Here is a 20,346-nt window from a genome sequence, read left to right as displayed (position 1 = left end):
AAACGAAGTGCATGTCTTTAGACCTCACTTGAAAGACCCAAAACTATCACAGGAACGGGGAGCATTTGGCAACTCATTCCACCAACAAGGAACCACTGAGAAAGAGTCTTGAATTTGACCTAGCGTTTATGGCTGGTCGACACAACAGACGCTCATCAGAATACCGCAGTGGGCGGTTGGAGATAGGCTACATCTTGATCATTGTAGGCTAGCCTACATAGAAAGATAGCAGGGAGCAGATCGAGTCACTCTCCTAGGCCAAAGTGAGAGGTTTCAATGTAGCATAGGCCTACAGACTGCTATCATACTGAGACTGATCATAATTTCATTCAAACAAAATGTGAAGCTCTCTCTCTCTCTCTCTCTCTCTCTCTCTCTCTCTCTCTCTCTCTCTCTCTCTCTCTCTCTCTCTCTCTCTCTCTCTCTCTCTCTCTCTCTATCTATCTCCCTCTCTCTTTCTTGGCAGGGCTTACTATGACCAAATGGGCTTAGGCGCATCTCTATGGCAACAAAGCACTACCGAGCGCGCGTGATGGGCGGGATGAAGAGAGCGCCTGTGTACAGTGTGCACTCCCCTGAGACGCGCGCCACCCTGTCTTCGGGAGCGAGTACTGCTTGCACCGGGACTTAACGGGGAGGACAACCAGGGAGAAAGAGAGTCCAGCAGCCACAGGAGGAGGAGGAGAAAGGGAGGTGGTTAATTTTTTTTAAAGATGCTCTCAGAGTTGCGAGCAAACCTGCTCTTACTATTCACATGACGGTCGATTAGCGTAGGAGCATCGTATCTGCAGGATTTTCTGGTGTGTTTAAAAGAGAAATATTGTTTATCTACGGCGTTTATCATTTTCCTGAAGTCCAGGTAAGCTGTTAACTGCTTTATTTTGCTATGGCGCATATGGACACAAGTTCTATTGATGCTAAACAATGATCGTTGTAGGCTATTAGAAAATGTTGTGTAATGTATCGCTCAAACAGGCAGTTCAACTTGAGCAAGTTGCCAGAACACTCTGAATAACTTGCTTTGATCCTGTCAGATATCGAGTAAACTATATGCACACACAAGGTGTAACGGGCGTTCAAATGTAACTGTATGTCCAGCTCAAAGACTGAAGATACATCTTAATAATCAGGGGGTTGTGATATCTGTTCATCTCCGTTTCATGTGCCTGTGCGCACAATTGTGTTGAAGTGCGAGTCATGCGTTGCATTCACATCAAAACAAAAGCGTCAGCTACGGGCTGGATGTATAATGGCAAGGTCATCCATAGCTGTCGCTGTGAATATTAATGAACTGAACAGGTCATGTTTTTTTTTTTGTTTTTTTTTTAAAATCTGAATGATGTTACCGGAACCTGTCATTGTCCATAAGAGATTATTCAAAACTGACGTATCTGATCAGTCAGTCCAACAGGTAGCCTATTGTGCTTGTCCACAGGTTAAATAAGCTGACATAGGCCTACTGCTATGAACATATTCATTATATAATGATGGAAAAAGACTGCAGGCATGACAGTAGGTGACATGTCGCCACAGCCTGGGATTTAAGTGTCTTGGTGCATCTAAATCCATGCCTTGTGAACTTAATCCTCAAGCTACACCTGTCTTTCACAGTCGAGCTCTTGGCCTTGTGCGTTTTCAAACAGCCTGCCCTCCCTGACTGACCCAGAATCACAGCAGCCTCATTAAGGGGGACAAACCATGGGCCAGATGCCTTGTGGAGGCTAAATCATCTTTTGAATTTGAACATCTGCCTCACGAGAGAAAGCAGAAGTCAATGTTGTGTGCCTGTCTTCTTTGTTTGAGGCTGAGTGCTGAGGCAGAGAGCGACTGGTTGCCTCGCTCTTCCTGTTTTTCCTTTGGGAATATTTTTAGACCCTTGACTGTGGGGAGGATGAAGAGAGAGGCACCAGTCACAGGCGCAATCAGACATCCAGGGAGAGCAGTGGCAGAGAGACTGGCTGCTCAGCTGCCAGCAACAGCAACAGCACTGGCGGTTAATGAGCAAGGAGAGAAGCTGTGAGACTGTTTTAAATCATTTCTGGCATTTTCTCGCCCCTGGCTTGGACAGCTTATGCCGTCCATGGCACATTGTCATGGCCTTGAGCACATTTTGCTTCAAAACTGAGCCACAGCGAATGCAGAAACGGGCTTTTCACACTGACGCCTTTGTGTTCGGAAGATGTCGGAGGAGTGGTGGGTTTCAGAACCAACATTTGTTCAGTTGACCTAACCATAACAAGTGCTTACTTTGAGCTCGCTGTAGCCTACACAGAGGTGCTCACAGAAATCGTGGCTCGGCGAGTCTCTTGTTAGGATGTATGGTTAAGATAAGGCCAGAGTGATTCGGACTCACCAGACCGGATGTATAGATTAGCTGTAGAGTTCAGGTTAATGATCTAGGTTAATTAGCTGTTGCATGTGACCTTTTATTTTTACCCCAGCCAATGGTAGCTAGCTCTCTCTCTCTCTCTCCCTCTTTATCTATCTATCTCGTTCTCAGTAACAGAAAGTCTTCAAAAGAGACCCATGATTTAAAATGTTTAATATTGAAACTAACCACAATGACCTGACCCTGACTTTTTCCCTCTTTCTCTAAAGCACTGGATGATAAGTCCGTAAAACCTCAAGCACAGACATCGGCCCTAACAAACTGACCCTCAGGCACAGACGCCCCGGACTCAAAGACCCCCGTCCCTACTCAGCGTCCCCCCGCTGCCTGTCTGTGTCTGCGTCTCCGCCTGGGCCGATGGCGTCGTGGTTTGGCTGGGGGGGCAGCGAGCCGCAGTACCGGAGCCCCCGGCGGGAGCCCTCGGAGGTGGTGACGGACACGCTGATGCTGGAGCTCAGCTGGCAGCTGAAGGAGTGCGAGAGGCTACAGCGCGAGCGCGACAGCGAGTACCGGCGCCTCAAGACCGGCGTGGACTACAGCTGGCTGGTCAGCGCGCCCCGCAGCAGCTTCGACATCAGCCCTGGCGAGCGCCACGCCCTCGAGGAGCTGTGCGCCAAGGTGCAGCCGGCGCACTGTGGCGCTGTCATACTCCGGTGAGTTCCGTTGTTATCCACATACATCTCCAACATTGACTTTCATCATTCTCAAAGCACATCACAGAAAAGACAGGAAGCTAAACTCTTGAAGAAGAAGTTCAGGGGCAGGTAAAGGTGCACAGTTGAGGCGGACCGTGAGAATTACTCCAAACTGGGGTGGCAATACTCCAGTGAGCAGGAGCAGGTGGTAACTCATGGGTGAAAGCTTCTCTGAGGTGATAATCATAGTCTTTTACATTAGGGACGTGTTCAGACAGGCACAGGAACTGTATTTAGTTCACACACAGGTCAGGGTTCACACGCATGTACACATTGCTCAAAAAGCAATTACATTCAGGTTAAGCACAAAGATAGAAGCACAAAGTAGTGTAGAGCATTCTCAGGTTAGGCAAAAGACTAGATAAAAAGTGCACCAAGGTTCCTATACTGTAATGCAGGTGAGTTTAATGAACAGTTGAGAGTCGAGATCCATTAAAAGTAGAGCACATGTGTGGGTGGTGGTTATTTCTAGGTCAGGCCCTGGCCTTTTTAGCAACTCTCAATCTCAACTCAACAATCAACTCTCCTGTCAGCTAATAGTGTGTCGTGCGGGCTGCTCTTTGAAGTTGTAGGGCCTGTTACGTCCAACATTTGAATTTTGCCTGGTGGGAATACGGAGTCCTGTGGAGAAATGCTTGAAATGCTTCAAAAATATCAAAAGGTTGAAAATGTAAAGAAGTTTAACTTGCATATTCGCAGATCTGCAAAGGGAGATTTTATGTGTTTACGTTAAAGTTATCCTGACAATCACTGTTAATCAGTCCTCCCTTCGTAAGTGATGTTTAATTTGCATAATAGAGCAGATGGTAATGAGCACAGCTTTCAGTCAAATTCTAATAATCGTCTCTATAGTAACAATTGGATGGAATCCCTGCCAGTGATGTTTAATTCTCTCCCTGACATGAGGAGGCAGCTGCAGTGTTCAAAGCCATTGTAAACAACATTCAAACAAGCTGTGAAGCTGGCAGAGATTCTACATTGCCCTCTCAACACAGCACGCTCCAAAATCAATACCGAAGCACTTGTTGCCAACTCTACATTTGGCTGAACCGGCCGTTGACTCGTGGCTCTTTTGAAGTGAGCATTTAGAAAAGGACACGTTGCGAGTTGGAAGGTCGATGGACTGTAGTTAGTCCAGATGATTCCATAATGCTAATTCTAATATCTGTAAATACGGTATGCCAGCACCACCCCCTAGATTTCTCACACACCAAATCCAAACTACTTTGCGAACATTTCAGATGAAAGGCACCTCTCAGTCTGATGGGATTGTGGTTTCTGGGTAGCTATCTGTACTAATTTGATTTAAGTCCAGGGTTGGCACTCGATGCCTGCAGACACCAGGGTGTGAGGGCTGAACTCTAATTGAAAATCACACTTAAAGCCTCTGGGAGTCAGACCTGTTTCCCTGGCACAATGCCCTTAGACCTTGGAGAGCAACCTTACCAGATTAGTCCTTCAGAAGTGGAATATGTGCAATGGAGCAACAAAAGCAAGTAAAATATCACCTGCTTTGTGATCAAACAATGTTATGTTAGTTGTCTTTCACCACATTTCCTACATATGAATGTAAACACTTTATCTCAAATTTAACAATGGCAATCATAGCAAAGTAGACATAATGAAGTTGTGAATGATATAGGTGAATAGGTGATAATGAGGAAGAGTGACAAACCACTTCAGCTCATCAAAGCAATGTGCTTAACATAAAAAAGCAACCAGTAATACCAAATAAGAGCATAGAAGGGCAATGGTCAAAGAATAGTTTAAAAAGTAAAGATCATAATAAAAAAGAAAGCATAAAACAAAAATGGTAAAGTCATTTACAAATAAAGAGTAATTAAAAGACAAAGTGAAATACACCAGGTAGAATAATTTAAAGACAGATTCAGTATTTGTAACTGTAATTTGTAGAAGAGCTGAACTGCATAGCAGCTAAAAGCTGCCTCACCATGTTTAGTTCTAACAGCAGGTTTTACTAACAGGTTTTTCTCCTGAGAATTGAGAGGTCTAGAATGTGTGCTGAAGCATGACTGATAGGTCCTGCTCTGTTTACTGATTTATAAACAAGCAGTGGTGCTCTTTCAGAGAACTTATTTGGGCCCTTTACTCCACTGCCTTCCAAGAAAGTTGAGTTGAGCGGGAGAGACAAGAAAAGTAACAATAATATGTCCAGCTTTAAATGGCCTAAAACCCCATTAGAGATAAGCCAACAGGGGTTGTACCTGCTACCTTAACATGTCTTCTTTTGAAGTACTAGTTGAGCAGAACATCTCTATTCAATCTCTATGAGAGAGAGATAGATAGATAGATAGATAGATAGAGAGAGAGAGAGAGAGAGAGAGAGAATGAGAAAGAGAGAAGAGTGAGTGGAGGATGTAAATTGTGAATGAGTTTCTAAAATGGAAGAGGAGAAAGAAATACAGGCCTGGACACAAATTGCCTGGATCAGGTGAAATGAAGGCTAATAGCTTGGTCTATTGTATTCCTTTTGTAACCACATAAACACACCTGGGGTGGGGGTGGGGTTGATGGCTTTGGCAGAGATGGCCGCTCCCCCCCTACTGCGCAGTTCCCGGGTCTACTCCACCAGATTGCCTCAGGCACGGCCATTACTCCTCTGATTAGGCGGACACTCAAGAGCACCCTCTCATGACGTCAGTGGGACGAGAGAACAAACAGATAGACGGAGAGTGCAGAACAGTTGCTGCGCTGAGGTTGCTTACCATGTGAATGGTTGTCAGAGACGAGTGGGAAGTGAAGAACCCAGGCTGAAACCTGGAAGGCAGCTGAAGGGTCGAGGCTCTTAATAGGTTAGTTTCCGTATCGCTTTTTCATGCGGGTTTTGACCAGTGACCACTCGAATCGAAAAAACCTGAACCTGGTCAGAAAATATATTCGTGGGCAGGGACTGGATTCAAAGGATGAAATGGGCCTTGCGATGATGGAAATGGGTTTACTCACATCAGACGAACAGAGCCATTTGCATCTCACAGAGGATAGAAATGGGCGCCGCAAACTCACATTTCTTTTTAGGTGAAATTTTTCCACAGATTTAAAATATGCAAACGAGTTTTGATGTAAATCCAGCTGATGCCTGTTTTTGTCCCTCAGTCCATAATAATAAAAAAAATCTCTAAAAAGATTAGAATGTTGAAACGTACAATTCAGGGGTCCAATGCTATGATCAGACATGAAAGACTTAATGCCCTTTTTCAAATATCCATAAGCGTACAGAGCAGTGTTCCTATGAGTCCTGCTTTTAAGAGCACATCAGCTGAGACCTTCAAAGACGGAAGGTCATGCGTGAAAAGCCAAAGCCTGTGTGACTCATGCCAGTGGTGGGAGTTAAAATGGCTAATGGCACTAATTCATCTTTTGGATTGGCACTGATTGCTATAATAGCTTATGTCCACCGGCAGTTGAGATTATATTAAAGAATGGATCGTTTAAGAGTCATTAATGAACTCTTGAAGAGGTAAAATTCTTAAAGTAATCTTGTTTCTGTTTGAACAAGTGGCCTGCAATACAATTTGTTTCAGGCAAAGCACAAGACGAGTCATGATCCATTGTCCAGAATGGATTGAATGGAACCTTTGCTCGTATTCTTGGCTCTCAAACCAGTATCCTCTAGCCTGGTCCTACCATACTCTCGTACATCTGTAATGTACAGAGAGTCTGGACGCTTTCCATTGCCAAGCGTGAGCTTCCTTGAATGTGAACACTCTGTTGATGTTTAAAACTATTGGATCTGCCCAGAGCCACTCAGATTTGCCATAACTAATTGCTAACATTTGGTTGTGATGTGACATGCTCAAACTAGCGCACAACCTCAACGTCATCGTTCTCAGCTACTCCCTTTGTTCGCTGATTGGACATGCACATTTTTGTGTTGAGAAAACCTGCGAATATACCGCAGACCCAGACGACGTAGTGAAGGGAAATGAAACTGAGCGGAACTACGTAGGAAGGCGGAGCCAGGCTAAGTATCCTCATTCCTTTAATGTGTATTATAAGGGACTGTTTGCCATTATTTTTGAAAGGACAGTGAGAGACTGACAGGGAAATGACTGAGAGACGGAGACAGGAAATGACTCAGGCTTGGGTCAGACTTGAACCCGGGTCCCTGTGGGCTCTTGAACCCATTATGTGGTACAGGCGCTGTAGCCAGTTGCACCACAGCGCCCCCTAGTTTCCTCATTCCTAACCACAACCATGCTGGTCCTGTCCGTATCCACTGTTAGCTGATCCTTTTTACTTCATCATTCATCCTCTTCTCTCTCTCTTTCCCCTACATATATCCACTCCATCCGTTCTCCAGGTTCCGCCAGGTTCTGGAGGAGAACGAGCCGGAGGTCCCGGAGGTGTCGGGCCTGTTCCGCTCGGTGCTGCTGGAGTCGCTGGAGCGCATGCGGGAGGAGGAGGAGGCCCAGCGTCTCTCCCAGCAGTGGAACAGCCGCCAGCGCGCCGTCAGCATGTCCCTGCTCAACTTCCGCAGCCGCGTCCGCATCAACCCGTTCGGCAGCACCACGCGCCTCACCTCCACGGCCAACGGGGGCCCCGGCGACGCCTACGAGCCCGAGGTCAAGACTGTGTCCGAGGACGTGGAGAGGGGGCTCGGGGCGGTGCCGGGGACGAGGCCTGAAGGAACTGGACGAGCCCCTCGTGTGTGCAGCATGCCTGACTTCAGGCACCAGGGATTAAATGGCCATGTCGGGTGATGTCGGAGTAATGCGGTGAAGAGAGAGAGAGAGAGAGAGAGAGAGAGAGAGAGAGAGAATGAGGAATGAGTGGAGGATGAAAATTGTGAATGAGTTTATAAAATGGAAAATGAGTGAGAACAGTATGAAACTGGAATCGTGGAAGTATGCATAGAAAGGTATGGAAGTACTGGAGTGTTTTGTCAGAAATGTCCTTGCCTGGTTCCGGTTTATGGGTGCAGAGAGCAATAAGGACTTTTTAGTACCTCACCCCTTTTTTATTTCGGTGGCAGTATCACGACCACCAATCCAATACGTAAGCCTAACCCTAGCCATTAACATGTCTAATAATAACCACGTTGAAGAGCTATGACAATGTAGCTCCCAACTTTTCAAGAGATTATAAGGTTATAACGTAAGGTTTTTTTGACAGTCTGAACTCAGTGAGCAGGAATGAAAAAAATCTCAATATTACATTGGGTTGTGTAACCGCATAGTGGGTGCAGGATGTCAATCTAGGTCTCCAGCTGCAAAGTTGTTGAAGTCAAGATTGTGTCATTGACCACAGTGAGTCAGGCCAATCCATCAACCAGCGTTACTGACAGAACTGTGCAATTTGTGAAGGCCAGGAGACTGAGGCAATTTACTGTGAAGTTAGACCTCCTGACACAACCTGAGATTCAGTCTCCGCATAATAATTTTCAGGTCTTACGTGAATGTTTTCTTGTCAGAAATGTCTCTGTAGCTCAACTGGTTCCAAGGTGCTATCTTCTTCAAGGTCATCTCATTCAAAGGTGCATGCATGCACAATGAAGAATCGTTCAATGGTAACACTTCAGATAAAAGCATGTACTGAATAGCGATAATTCAATGAAATATTGGGATTTACAATGGCCGTTTCTTTGTTTCAGACTTGAAGAAACCTTGTTGGAAATTGTACAGAACGTTGCCTACATGCTTGCAGTATATAACTGTAGAATGTTGTGCTTCTTGTCATGCATTTACTGTATGTGTTTGCCTTTCTGGCACTAACGTGTGAGATTTGAAGTGTCTGGGACCTAATCTGTCCTTAATTATTCCCACTCGTCTCAGAAGTGCTTGGAGAGTAATTTAATATGTCCTCTGGAGATATTTGTTCCTTTCAATTTTACAGGGTTTTTTTTTCCAGAAAGTAAATATTTCAAAATAAAATATAAATTTGTTTAAGCGATGCACTTGTCCTCAGAACAATATTACAGTGTTCCTAATCCTAAAGATATTGAAATTGTATTGACTGACTACACAGCTGCTTTCATTTCATTGGCAGATTAAGGAAAGAGACTAAACCTGTGTTCCTGGGGCTTCTACTGCAGAGGTCTGCATTTTTCAGTAATAACGCACACCATGTACTGTAAATTAATAAAAATAATTGTACACACGTGGAAGATGGTTTATTATACTGTCCGATTTACACAACCATTTCCAACCAGATGCTGAGGAGTCCACAGTCAACTTGTATGGTCCTATGAACAGTGGTGTGTTGACCACAGCAGCACCTGTACAACGGCGTTCACACCAGCAGGACCAGGAAGCCTAGTATCACAATATGTTTAAAAAAAAAAAAAAAAATCGCACCATTTTGGGCTCATGAGTCTGTGACAGTTCCACTTTCACAACAGCATGGTAAAATCCACAACAGGAATGGTTTTCAAATAAAAAATATATTTAATTCTATTACACATACAGGAACTGTGTTATCCTCTAAAGCAATAATAAAAACAGACTAACAAAAGGTTTTTCATTTTTTTAAACAACCGGCTGTTGCATATAAGCTTTGGGGAAACTCCCGACCGAATAGGACACGTGTTTTGTACCCTGACAAGTCTAATACACAAGAACTGTGTTCTGTTGTTTCAGAGAGAGACATAGTTCACAGCACATCAGCTGCCATACCCCACCATGCCTGTAGTGGAGACAGGCATCCAAGACTCCAATGCTTTTTGTGACACTTTTTCGCTAATCACACACAGAATGCCAGTGGAACGATGGCCTTTCCCTGAGTATTTTTGCGATTGGTCACAAGAGGGGAGGATCCTGCCCACAGGCACGAAGAGGAGGATTCTGGGAGCAAAGCTCACATCTTCGTCTGTTATAGTGTGGAATTGAGGAACTCGAGCAGCTCGGCACGATTCTTGTCCATCTGTTTGGAGAAAAGGCACGAAAAGGGTGCAGGGGTGACTATAACTCACAATAAAACAGTGCCCCTGCCTAGAGTGATGAAGCAACGCAAAGTGTATGGCTCAGTCCACTTCCTTACATCCCCGTTTATAGAGCTAAGACTGTATGAACAAGAGTTTTTTTTATTTTTTTTTTTAAGCACAGGCAGTAGGTGGCCAGTTACAGGACTGTGAAGAACTCCCACCCTAATTCAACAAAAAAGTATGCTGGATTAGAATGGCTGAGCAAAACAGAGATTGAGGATGAATGAATACCTGCTTGTCTTTCTTTGACTTCTTCACTTTCATTTTGATCTTCCTCCCTGAGATCATGCTGAATTTGCCCTTCTTTTTCCCTTTCAGGTACTGCAAAGCAAACAGATGAGTTAGAACATTAAACATGGAACACACACCACAGACTTGAATTCCAGTGATTTTTCACATAAATGTCTGTTTGGAGGTCACCAAGGACTGTTAGTATGAAAAAGAAAGAAAGAAAGAAAAACGGTAGGTAGAACCGATTGTTTTCTGCTTTTTTCCCCCATGCCGACAGCAGGCTACTCGGTGAACTCGAGAAACAGACATCTAAATGAAAAATTACAGGAGTATTCCTTTAACAGAAACAAAAAGTAGCTGACTCAAATAAAGAAAAAAAAAAAAAAAAAATAATAGTACAGAATTGCATTCATAGAGGACGTGTAGATATTTCTGAGTGTATTGGAACAATGAGAGCTCTTATATACTGTAAAAATAAGGTTGTCAAACCTTTGAGATCTGCACAGGTCCAGAAGGTTCCTCCTCTACTTTGGATTTTTTGTCCTTTTTCCTTTTGTTCTTTTTCTCCCTCTTTCCCTTCTATGAAGAAAAAAAAAATCATTAAAAATGTCTTCTAAATGCTAATGCTACATTTCAAAACAATACACCAGCCCCATGTTTACCTATAGCTCTGTTTGATGTCAAATGTGACAACAATTGATCTACAGCTCTATAATATATGTATTGTAATTCAGTGTAGAGACATGAACAAAGTTGCATCCTGATAGAAACCTTTTTGTTGTGCTTCTCCTTTTTCACTTTCTTTGAGGCCTTCCTTGACTTGCTGTGAGAATCTGCAATGGAAAAGCAATTAACATGTGCACTTTCAAAATGCTGATCATCCCTGGGCACTATGCTCTCAACCGGCTACTTTTTTTTTTTTTTTTTTTTTACCACAGGCTTCTACACCAAATCCCCTTGCTACCATCGAATCCCATTTGAATGACACAAATTCCATCGCATTTTCTTTATAAATATGATCGTGAACTTGCCTCTGCTGCTGGAACTGCTACTTCTGCTGCGGGAAGACGAGCGGGATGAGGAAGACGATGATGAAGACGAAGAAGACGAGGATGACGAGGATGACGAATCGGACGACGAGGAAGACGATGATGAAGACGAACTTGATGACGAGGACGATCTGCTTCGACTGCGTTTCCGCTTGTGGCGGTCTGCACGGTCCCCCCCTGTCGAACATTGAATGGCATGTTAAAATCCAACTTCTCATCAAGAAGGTAAATTGTAGAGGTGCAACGTTAAATTCACTTGCCACTACTCGTTGACCGCCTTCGTTCATCTGTTCGACTACTTGAGTCGCTTCTCCTTGCCTTGGAATCCTTTGAGGACTTGAGTGAAAGCGTAATATAGAAGTAATTTACGTTAGGTGACCAATGCAATACAAGAAAACATTAACTGTCAACAAGTAGCCTAACGATAGGCCTAGCTGCATTCGTTAGCTACCGCTAGAAGTGAGACGACTAAGTGACCTCACATACCAATTTACCTGTTACCTACAGTTGTAAACGCAACAGGTCACACTGCACGTAAGCATTAAGTGGCTGTATGATTAACGCGACCGTATAGTCTTGATGTAGCCAATGTTTTGATAGTTACGGTCTGTTTTTAAAGGAACACTGCTAACATGCTACATCTCAATGAGTTGATAGCAGTTATAACGTCCATCTGTTTAAGCTTACTCTTCCTTTCCTATAATGTACGTTTCCACATTTTAGCATTGCAGTGCAAAAACCAAAGGCTGCATCAAGCAACATTGCATCACTAAATCACTTAAGAGGAAAAGGAAAGAGACGTAACAGCTAAGAGAGTTTCCAACAGCTAAGTTAACCTAGCAAGCTATCGACACATTGGTTATGTTAGCCACACTGTCACTTCCCTAGCTGCCAAGCGGTACATAAAATACATATCTTACCATGCCGAAGCGTTAATTAGATAAAACGCAGTGGGTTGCGGAAATCGTACAGGAATCTACATTGGACTAATTCAAATTGGGATATTAGCAGACTGTATCAGAGGCTCCAGTTAACAACAGTGTTCTTTGGGAAATCAGCGATAATAATGGCTTCTCTGATATGACTGCAGTCCCCCCCATCCTTCAAAATATCAGCGTTTCCCTGTGGAATAATCCCTTTCATTTTACTTACCATGTCTTTATGATTAAACAACATACACAACAATTAGGTACAGGCCAAAGAGAATGAACGGAACTGTGTCTTCCTACCTTAAAAAAAATAATATAAGAACATCTGGGCATTTTTGTAGAAGAATATTGCTCTCTTTTTATTATTGCCATGTAATGTCGCTAGCTTCACGATAAGACGATTGGGCCGACACCGGTGCTTTATCGCCATCTATTGGTCTGGAATGTATTGGCTTTCGACAACATGTTTATGAGAGTGAATAATGACAGGAACACTTTTTGCCTGTATGCCTCTCCACCTTGAAAGCAAGATGAAAATACATTTAATCATCCCAGGGTAGCAGGAGCAAACATTTATTTGATCTCCATAATATGCCCTACATAAAAATAAAATATAATGGCCTATGTGTTAAATCCATCTGTGTTGGTGGTGGCCTAATGCTTGCAAGGCACAAGAAAGCCCTACAAAGGGTGGTTAAAATAGTATGGAAGAGCAATAGGGCCCACAAAGTAATATATTTATTCCAAATCTCTGACTTTTTTTCTGTGTTGAGTTTTAACTCAAACTATTATATATTTAAAAATATATTTGTTTTTAGAATAAATATATTACTTCGTGGCCCTATTGCTTTTTTTCCGTAAAATAGACATGGTCATTCTATGAAACGGGTGATTTTCCACTCAGACATACTTTCCCCGCATATTGAAATTTAATGGATTGAAATAAATGTGACGGGGTGGTGTGCAACAGGTGGTACATTTCATGTTAAAAGATGCTCAAAGTAAAGTTAGACGTCGTTGGTTTTTATTTTCATTATAATTTCTTTCATTTACATATACATCTGGGTCATTCTACATAAATGGGGGAAATGCCTGTCACTGACATTTGCAGGCCCAAACTCAATAATTTGACTTCACAATCACATTAGTTATATATATTTATAAAATATAGACTGTCCCTGATATTCTAAAATAAACCAATCATATGATTTTCATTATTTTATTTAACAACTAGCCTATTTAAATGCGGTGTGCATGAAAATTGCCCTGTCACTTTGATAATACATGAAAATCAAGTTGTAATTTTCTTATTTAAAAATATTATTTTGTTAAATCAAATGTTATTAACATTTACCATTAATCCTACATGAAATAAATACAACATCAAAATTGTTTAAATTACATTAAATATATTAACAATATTAAATAAACAATTGTCACCCAAAACTACGTCATAGGTGTTACCCTATACAAAAAACTTTTATTTTGAAATAGTGAATTGACCACTTTAAGTTTTTCCTGGGTGAAGAGGTCAGTGGAGGAAGTGCAGTGGACTAATTCATAAGATAGGTGTGATATCTAACTTTATTTCTTCAAAATATCATGATTTCTCAAATAATTTTAGGGGGGACTTTTAAGGACGTCATTCGTGTTACTCATTTTCTAACAGTGGGTGTGACATTATGTACAAAAAAACATGATATATTTAATAAATAGGTTATATGCAAATGTTACAAGGTAATTTGGTCAGTTACATGTCAGCCATTTTGAAAATATTTCAGTTATTCATCCAAATTGTCAGTGGTGTTACTGTCATTGGAGTTACTTTTTGGTAACACCAGTGACAACTTACCATTGACAAAAACGTAAGGTAACACCAGTGACTCATATGAATTACATGTAAAACTTTAAACAAATGTAATTGTTTTAAAATTATATATTAAGCTGGGCCTTATGTGTTTTATTGCAGCAAACATACTTACAGTAAGTAATAATGTGGTCTAATTTTAGATGTAAAAAAGGAAATATTTTATTGGATATTTTGCTATGCCAAAAGCCCCCGTTTCTGTAGAATGACCCATATATGACACCTGAAAATGATTTTCATGCTCTTTTGAAACCACGGGTAGAACAAAGCATAAATAATTGGGTTAAATAGAGAATTCAAGTAAAGTAGTGCTGACATATAATTTAACACGTCATTAAAAAAATGACTTTGGATACTCTCAGCCAAAAAGCTGCATGTATAATAGGGCACCAAGCATAACAAAAAGACAGACACCAGTATACCAAGCACTTTTGCAGCTTTTCTCTCAGATCGTTTCGGTACATGATCAGTTTTACTGGCATCTGGATTGACATGACTATTAGCCGCCCTGATAGCATTGGCATGTCTCTTGGCAATGGCAAAGACTTTGAGGTAGAGTATTATTATGATGGAGCATGGCAATACAAACACCACCACGAGATCCACAAAGGACCATATTTCATTCACAACAATGAGGCACTCGGTTGGGCATTTTTGCCTATCATTGCAGTACATAAGAGCAGTGTTGTATCCCAGAGAAAACATCCAGTTTAGCGATGCCACAAAAATAACAACATTCACAGTGATTTTTGTTGAATAGAAAAAGGGATTGCTCAGAGCCAGGTATCGGTCCACTGCGATGAGAGCCACATTATGAACAGAAACACTTGTCAAATGGAATGACGTGAAATTGTAAAAGGCACAAATGGTTGTCCCAAAAATCCAGCATGACTCCATCAGCCAGATGAATTGCAGTGGCATCACAAATATTCCTACCAATATATCTGCCGTGGCTAAAGAGAGGAGAAGCATATTAGTCGGTGTGTGAAGTTGTTTGAAGTGACACACCGATGTAAAGACAAGCAGATTGCCACAAACAGTTATTATAACAACAAGTATTGCAAGGACATAAAAAGTAATATATGCTGGTGTAACTGCTGTCTTCCAAATGCACAAAGTACAATTGTCCAGAAGGCTGTGATTGCTGTCTGTTCCTAGGTGTTTTGGCTCAGCGAGGAGCTCACTGGAAATTGGATAGGAATCCATTGCCATGATCAGATGCCCAGTGGAACAGGCCAATGCTGATACTAACATGCTGCTCTTTTATACACACCCGTTTCCTAGCCCCTTCCAGTTTTTTTTTTAGTACTCATGCATGTCAGAGTCTTGTGCAGTTCAGGTTGATACCCTGGTTCGCGTACCCACGTGTAATTGTTTGTGTATGTAACCTAGACGCACTACCACCAGGGGCTAGAATTTCAGAGACTAAAATGTAAGACCAGTATCCCCACTATTGGGTATTCAGTTGAATGAATGAAGGGAGGAGACAGTGTTGCAAGAAAATAATGCACTTTAATGTCTGATTTTATTTATAGTAGAAATGTATAAATATGAATAAATACTTTGATGTCAGAATATGTACTCTTGGAGTGCAACAATAGCCACACACAGATAGCTATATACTATACTCTAAGAGTGCTACCATTAAATCACACATAGGCAATCATCCACTACAAAGCGCAACACAACCCGTATACCACTGCACACAAACACAGGCCTCAATGCAAGCGGCGACTGAGCTTGTAGCCTGTTCTCCCAGCCCCGGCTGACAAAGGAAAGAAAGGAAAGAGACAGGCCTTGCCATACACATCAAGAAAAGAAATTAAAGCAACGCTAAACCACTTTTCCTCTGTTGCACGCACGTTATTTGTTTATCCACCAAATAACGATGTCCGCAGACAAGGTAGAGCATGTTGCATGATTTTATGAAAGTATGATGTATTGCGTCATCGAAGCAAGTCAAATTTGTAGCTTCTTAGGTCTCATTTCATCGACCTACAGGTACACTACCCGATCTGTTAAAGTTACATAGTGCGGTTATAGCCGATAGAGGGCCGCGAAGTGAATGCAGAAGTGCCGTTCATCCTGTTACGAGTTGATGAACCGCTGAAATGATTTTGGAAACATTATGTTAAGCTACGAAAAACTCTTTTGTATTGCTTCAACACTTGGAGGTCCGGTTAGTAGAAGTAGCATTTTCTATTGACACCCATGAGTGGATTGAATTTGGTCTAAACCAGGAAGAAGTTGTCAAAAGCTGGCAAGCCCAAAAGTACCATTTCAGGTTAGGGAGTTTCAACCCTCCTCTCTCATACGGCAAGTACAGTAAGGAAAGGCGAAGTCTAGCCGGTCTGTTATTCCAAATAAAGTTACAGAAAATGTTAGTCATATTTGAGAAGAAGTGTGTTGGTGGTGGAATTGGTATGCATTGAAACAAATAAAGAAAATTAGGCAAGATGTTTATTTTAAATGTTAATCCGGCCTAATTGTTCTCTCAAGGAACACACTGCCATTCAAATTCTAAAGCTAACTGCCCTACCATGCACACTGACTCATCACATGGGCAAACACCTGTCACACAGTTTTACAATGATCAGTCACAGCTTCAGTATACAGTAGTACAGGCAGAGGCAGAGCCAGAGGAGTAAGAGGAGGAGGATGGGGAGGCCAAGGACCGTAATCTCCGATGAGATCCGAGCCACTAGAACATTGCAGTGCTGCGTATCAATACAGTACCGTACAAGCTCAATGAGCACATTAATACAGTATTGCCTGTGGGCTGTTCTGTAGGACTGTAAAAATAAAGTATGTTTCAAGTATTTGGGGAAAGTATTCCTACTTTGTATTCCTACACAGTTTACAGTATTTAACTATTTGGTTGGCAGCTGAAGGATTATACACAAGGGCTTCTGTCTCCTGAACAGGAAACTGAAATCATGAGCATTGTCCTAGAAGAAAACGGCTTAACATTTCGGCAAATACAAAGAAAAACAATAGAAAACAATGAGATATTTAAAAATATTGATAAGCATATCAACTTACTGTATCAGCGTATCTACTGTTTGTAGAACTGTTTGTAGTGTAACACTGAACAAAAAAAGGCCCAAGTCATTATGATGAATGGAGAAGTTTTCAATTCATTGCAGTGTTTTACACTGAGCACATCAAGGTTCAACTGGTCCTTATAAATGTCTTGATATATGATGGTTTGTGTGTGTCTCTTGAGAACAAAAGAGGAGAAATTACATTGTTTTGAAGGTAAAGTGTCATTTTGCACGAGAATTGCAGGGTTTTGCCCATTGTGCGTGTTGTTTTGGATTTGTTTGTCTAGAGTTCTGAGAGTATGAGGCATGTCTTCAGAAAATGTGTGTTAACAATCGAAAAAAAAAACTGTAACAACACACACATGCACCAGGTGCAGTGTCCTTGATCCAGCTAGTAAGTAAGTATGTAAGTAAGTTACTTTATTTGTCCCAATTTGTTGTGCAGCAATAGTACAGCACAGATCACACACAATCTCAACACACACACACACACACACAGAGATAATTACTGCAGTAAGTAACTGTGCAGTAAGTTAAATCTGCTACATGGGGGAGATTGAGAGTAGACCCCGAAGCCATTTGTTTTGAGAATAACGGCTGGCTGATGAAGTTATTGGCTGGCTAGCCGGCTCAGCCAAAATCTAAATGGCTGCTGCAGCCGCCAAATTTTTAATGGCTGATAATGGCTTAAGTTGCCTCTTCATGCCTGCAGATGCCTATGTTGTAGGCTACTAGATCTCAATACACAATGTTATTATATCATTTTTAACAAAGCTCTGCACATTTCACTTCAATGTAGACTGAAGCATGCATTGTGAACTAGCGCAGCAATTTCTGGAGATGGTGAAATGCTGCAGTCGCAGTAATATCGCGTGCTGTAAATCTGTCCACTCCAGAATACGTTTCATATCATCAATCTTTGGTTTTGATGTTTGTGCAACCGGGCCCTGAAGATTTTCAAGTCCGAGTAGAACTTCGTAGGAATTAGGAAAGTATATGAAAAGCGAGATCAAAATAGGCTACCGCTGGCTTCTTTCCCCCATTTCATCTCAGCGCGAGAAAGCAAAAACATTGCCGAGAACGTGGACTTTTAATTGGCCGTCAACTCACTGAGTCCTGTGTATCGTAGCAACGAGCACAAGACTGATGTGGTGAATCCAGTGGGAAAACCTTGTGTATCGTTTATTTTTCGTACCCTTTATGTGATATAATTGTTTTAGATGCAACAAGTCCAAGTCTAAGTTTGGCTCAGCCAAAGTTTATCAGATAGCGGCTCAATTTGGCTTACAAAATTATTGGCTGGCGGCGGCTGAAATTCGAAATGGCGCAAATGGCGGCGCATGGCGGCGGCTTCGGGGTCTAATTGAGAGGACTCAAAAAGTATCATCCTTGCATGTAAAATGGTGTTGGTGCATTTTGACATTAAACGTTCTCTTGGAAGACTGCGTAGGATAGCAGATGTGTTTGTCCAATCGGACAACAGAGGAGTGATTGGCTTCATATTGAGGTCTAATAGCTTTAATTATTTCACCTGCATGTGAGAAGACTCGGAGCTACATATACGACACCTGAACATTATCTTGATGCTCTTTTGAAACCATGGGTAGAACAAAGCATAAATAATGGGATTGAATAAAGAATTCAGATAAAGTAGAGCAAACATATAATTTAAGACATCATTAAAAGATTTACTTTGAATACTCTCAGACAAAAAGCTGCATGTATAATAGGGCACCAAGCATAACAAAAAGACAGACACCAGTATACCAAGCACTTTTGCAGCTTTTCTCTCAGAATGTTTGGGTACATGATCAGTTTTACTGGCACCTGGATTGACATGACTATTAGCCGCCCTGATGGCATTGGCATGTCTCTTGGCAATGGCAAAGACTTTGAGGTACAGTACTATCATGATGGAGCATGGCAATACAAACACCACCACAAGATCCACAAAGGACCATATTTCATTCATAACAATGATGCACTCTGTTGGGCATTTTTGCCCATCATTGCAGTATGTAAGAACAGTGTTGTATCCCAGAGAAAACATCCAGTTCAGCGATGCCACAAAAATAATAACATTCACAGTGACTTTTTTTGAGTAGAAAAAGGGATTGCTCAGAGCCAGGTATCGGTCCACTGCGATGAGAGCCACATTATGAACAGAAACACTTGTCAAATGGAATGACGTGAAATTGTAAAAGGCACAAATGGTTGTCCCAAAAATCCAGCATGACTCAATCAGCCAGATGAATTGCAGTGGCATTATAAATACTCCTACCAATATATCTGCCATGGCTAAAGAGAGGAGAAGCATATTAGTCGGTGTGTGAAGTTGTTTGAAGTGACACACCGATGTAATGACAAGCAGATTGCCACAAACAGTTATTATAACAACAAGTATTGCAAGGACATACAAAGCCACATATGCTGGTGTAACTGCTGTCTTCCAAATGCACAAAACACAATTGTCCAGAAGGCTGCAATTGCTGTCTGTTCCTAGGTGTTTTGCCTCAGTGAGGAGCTCCCTGGAAATTGAATAGGAATCCATTGCCATGATCAGATGCCCAGTGGAACAGGCAGTGCTGATATTAACAGGCTGCTCTTTTATACACACCAGTTTCCTATCCCCACCTCCTGTTTCAGTTTTTTTTTTAGAACTCATGCACGTCAGAGTCTTGCGCAGTTCAGGTTGATACCCTGGTTCGCGTACCCACATGTAATTGTTTGTGTATGTAACCTCGCACTACCACTAGGGGCTAGAATTTAAGAGACTAATACTGTATGTAAGCCCAGTATTCCCCACTATTGGGTATTCAGGTGAATGAATGAAGGGAGGAGACAGTGTTGCAAGAAAATAATGCACTTTAATTTCTGATTTTATTTATAGTAGAAATGTATAAATATGAATAAATACTTTGATGTCAGAATATGTACTATACTCTTGGAGTACAACAATAGCCACACACAGATAGATACACTCTAAGAGTGCTACCATTAAGTCACACATAGGCAATCATCCACAACAAAGCGTAACACAACCCGTATACCACTGCACACAATATACAGGCCTCAATGCAAGCGGCGACTGAGCTTGTAGCCTACAGTCTGCTACCATCTGTGTTCTCCCAGCCCCGGCTGACAAAGGAAAGAAAGGAAAGAGACAGGCCTAGCCATACACATCAAGAAAAGAAATTAAAGC

General features: G+C 41.9%; 4 protein-coding genes across 5 annotated transcripts; 1 reads left to right on the top strand and 3 right to left on the bottom strand.

Annotated features, from left to right (window-relative positions):
• The first annotated feature begins 587 nt into the window (after positions 1 to 587).
• On the top strand, positions 588 to 9,156 carry rd3 (retinal degeneration 3, GUCY2D regulator). Of its 2 annotated transcripts, none has more exons than XM_062551113.1 (3): positions 588 to 693; positions 2,599 to 3,042; positions 7,406 to 9,156. In XM_062551113.1, the coding sequence occupies exons 2-3, from the start codon at positions 2,747 to 2,749 to the stop codon at positions 7,803 to 7,805; spliced, it is 696 nt and encodes a 231-aa protein (XP_062407097.1). In that variant the 5' UTR covers positions 588 to 693; positions 2,599 to 2,746; the 3' UTR covers positions 7,806 to 9,156. The 2 variants fall into 2 exon arrangements, with proteins under 2 accessions (XP_062407097.1, XP_062407096.1); XM_062551112.1 differs by having other exon boundaries at positions 588 to 859.
• Positions 9,157 to 9,199: 43 nt separating this feature from the next.
• si:ch211-22i13.2 (uncharacterized protein LOC553945 homolog) lies at positions 9,200 to 12,426 on the bottom strand. Its single transcript, XM_062551114.1, has 7 exons — positions 12,225 to 12,426; positions 11,565 to 11,640; positions 11,287 to 11,481; positions 11,027 to 11,088; positions 10,745 to 10,834; positions 10,256 to 10,345; positions 9,200 to 9,963 (listed from the first exon to the last, which is right to left on the bottom strand). Exons 1-7 carry the CDS (start codon positions 12,225 to 12,227, stop codon positions 9,913 to 9,915), a joined length of 567 nt encoding a protein of 188 aa, XP_062407098.1. The 5' UTR covers positions 12,228 to 12,426; the 3' UTR covers positions 9,200 to 9,912.
• Positions 12,427 to 14,277: 1,851 nt separating this feature from the next.
• LOC134098352 (trace amine-associated receptor 13c-like) lies at positions 14,278 to 15,189 on the bottom strand. Its single transcript, XM_062551385.1, has one exon. It carries the CDS (start codon positions 15,070 to 15,072, stop codon positions 14,278 to 14,280), a length of 795 nt encoding a protein of 264 aa, XP_062407369.1. The 5' UTR covers positions 15,073 to 15,189.
• Positions 15,190 to 18,666: 3,477 nt separating this feature from the next.
• Positions 18,667 to 19,581, bottom strand: LOC134098128 (trace amine-associated receptor 13c-like). The gene has a single exon (XM_062551095.1). It carries the CDS (start codon positions 19,459 to 19,461, stop codon positions 18,667 to 18,669), a length of 795 nt encoding a protein of 264 aa, XP_062407079.1. The 5' UTR covers positions 19,462 to 19,581.
• Between the last annotated feature and the right edge of the window lie 765 nt (positions 19,582 to 20,346).

Source organism: Sardina pilchardus, chromosome 12 (genome assembly GCF_963854185.1).
Source record: "Sardina pilchardus chromosome 12, fSarPil1.1, whole genome shotgun sequence".
Lineage (NCBI taxonomy): Eukaryota > Metazoa > Chordata > Actinopteri > Clupeiformes > Clupeidae > Sardina > Sardina pilchardus.
This window is presented reverse-complemented; position numbering and strand designations above follow the sequence as displayed.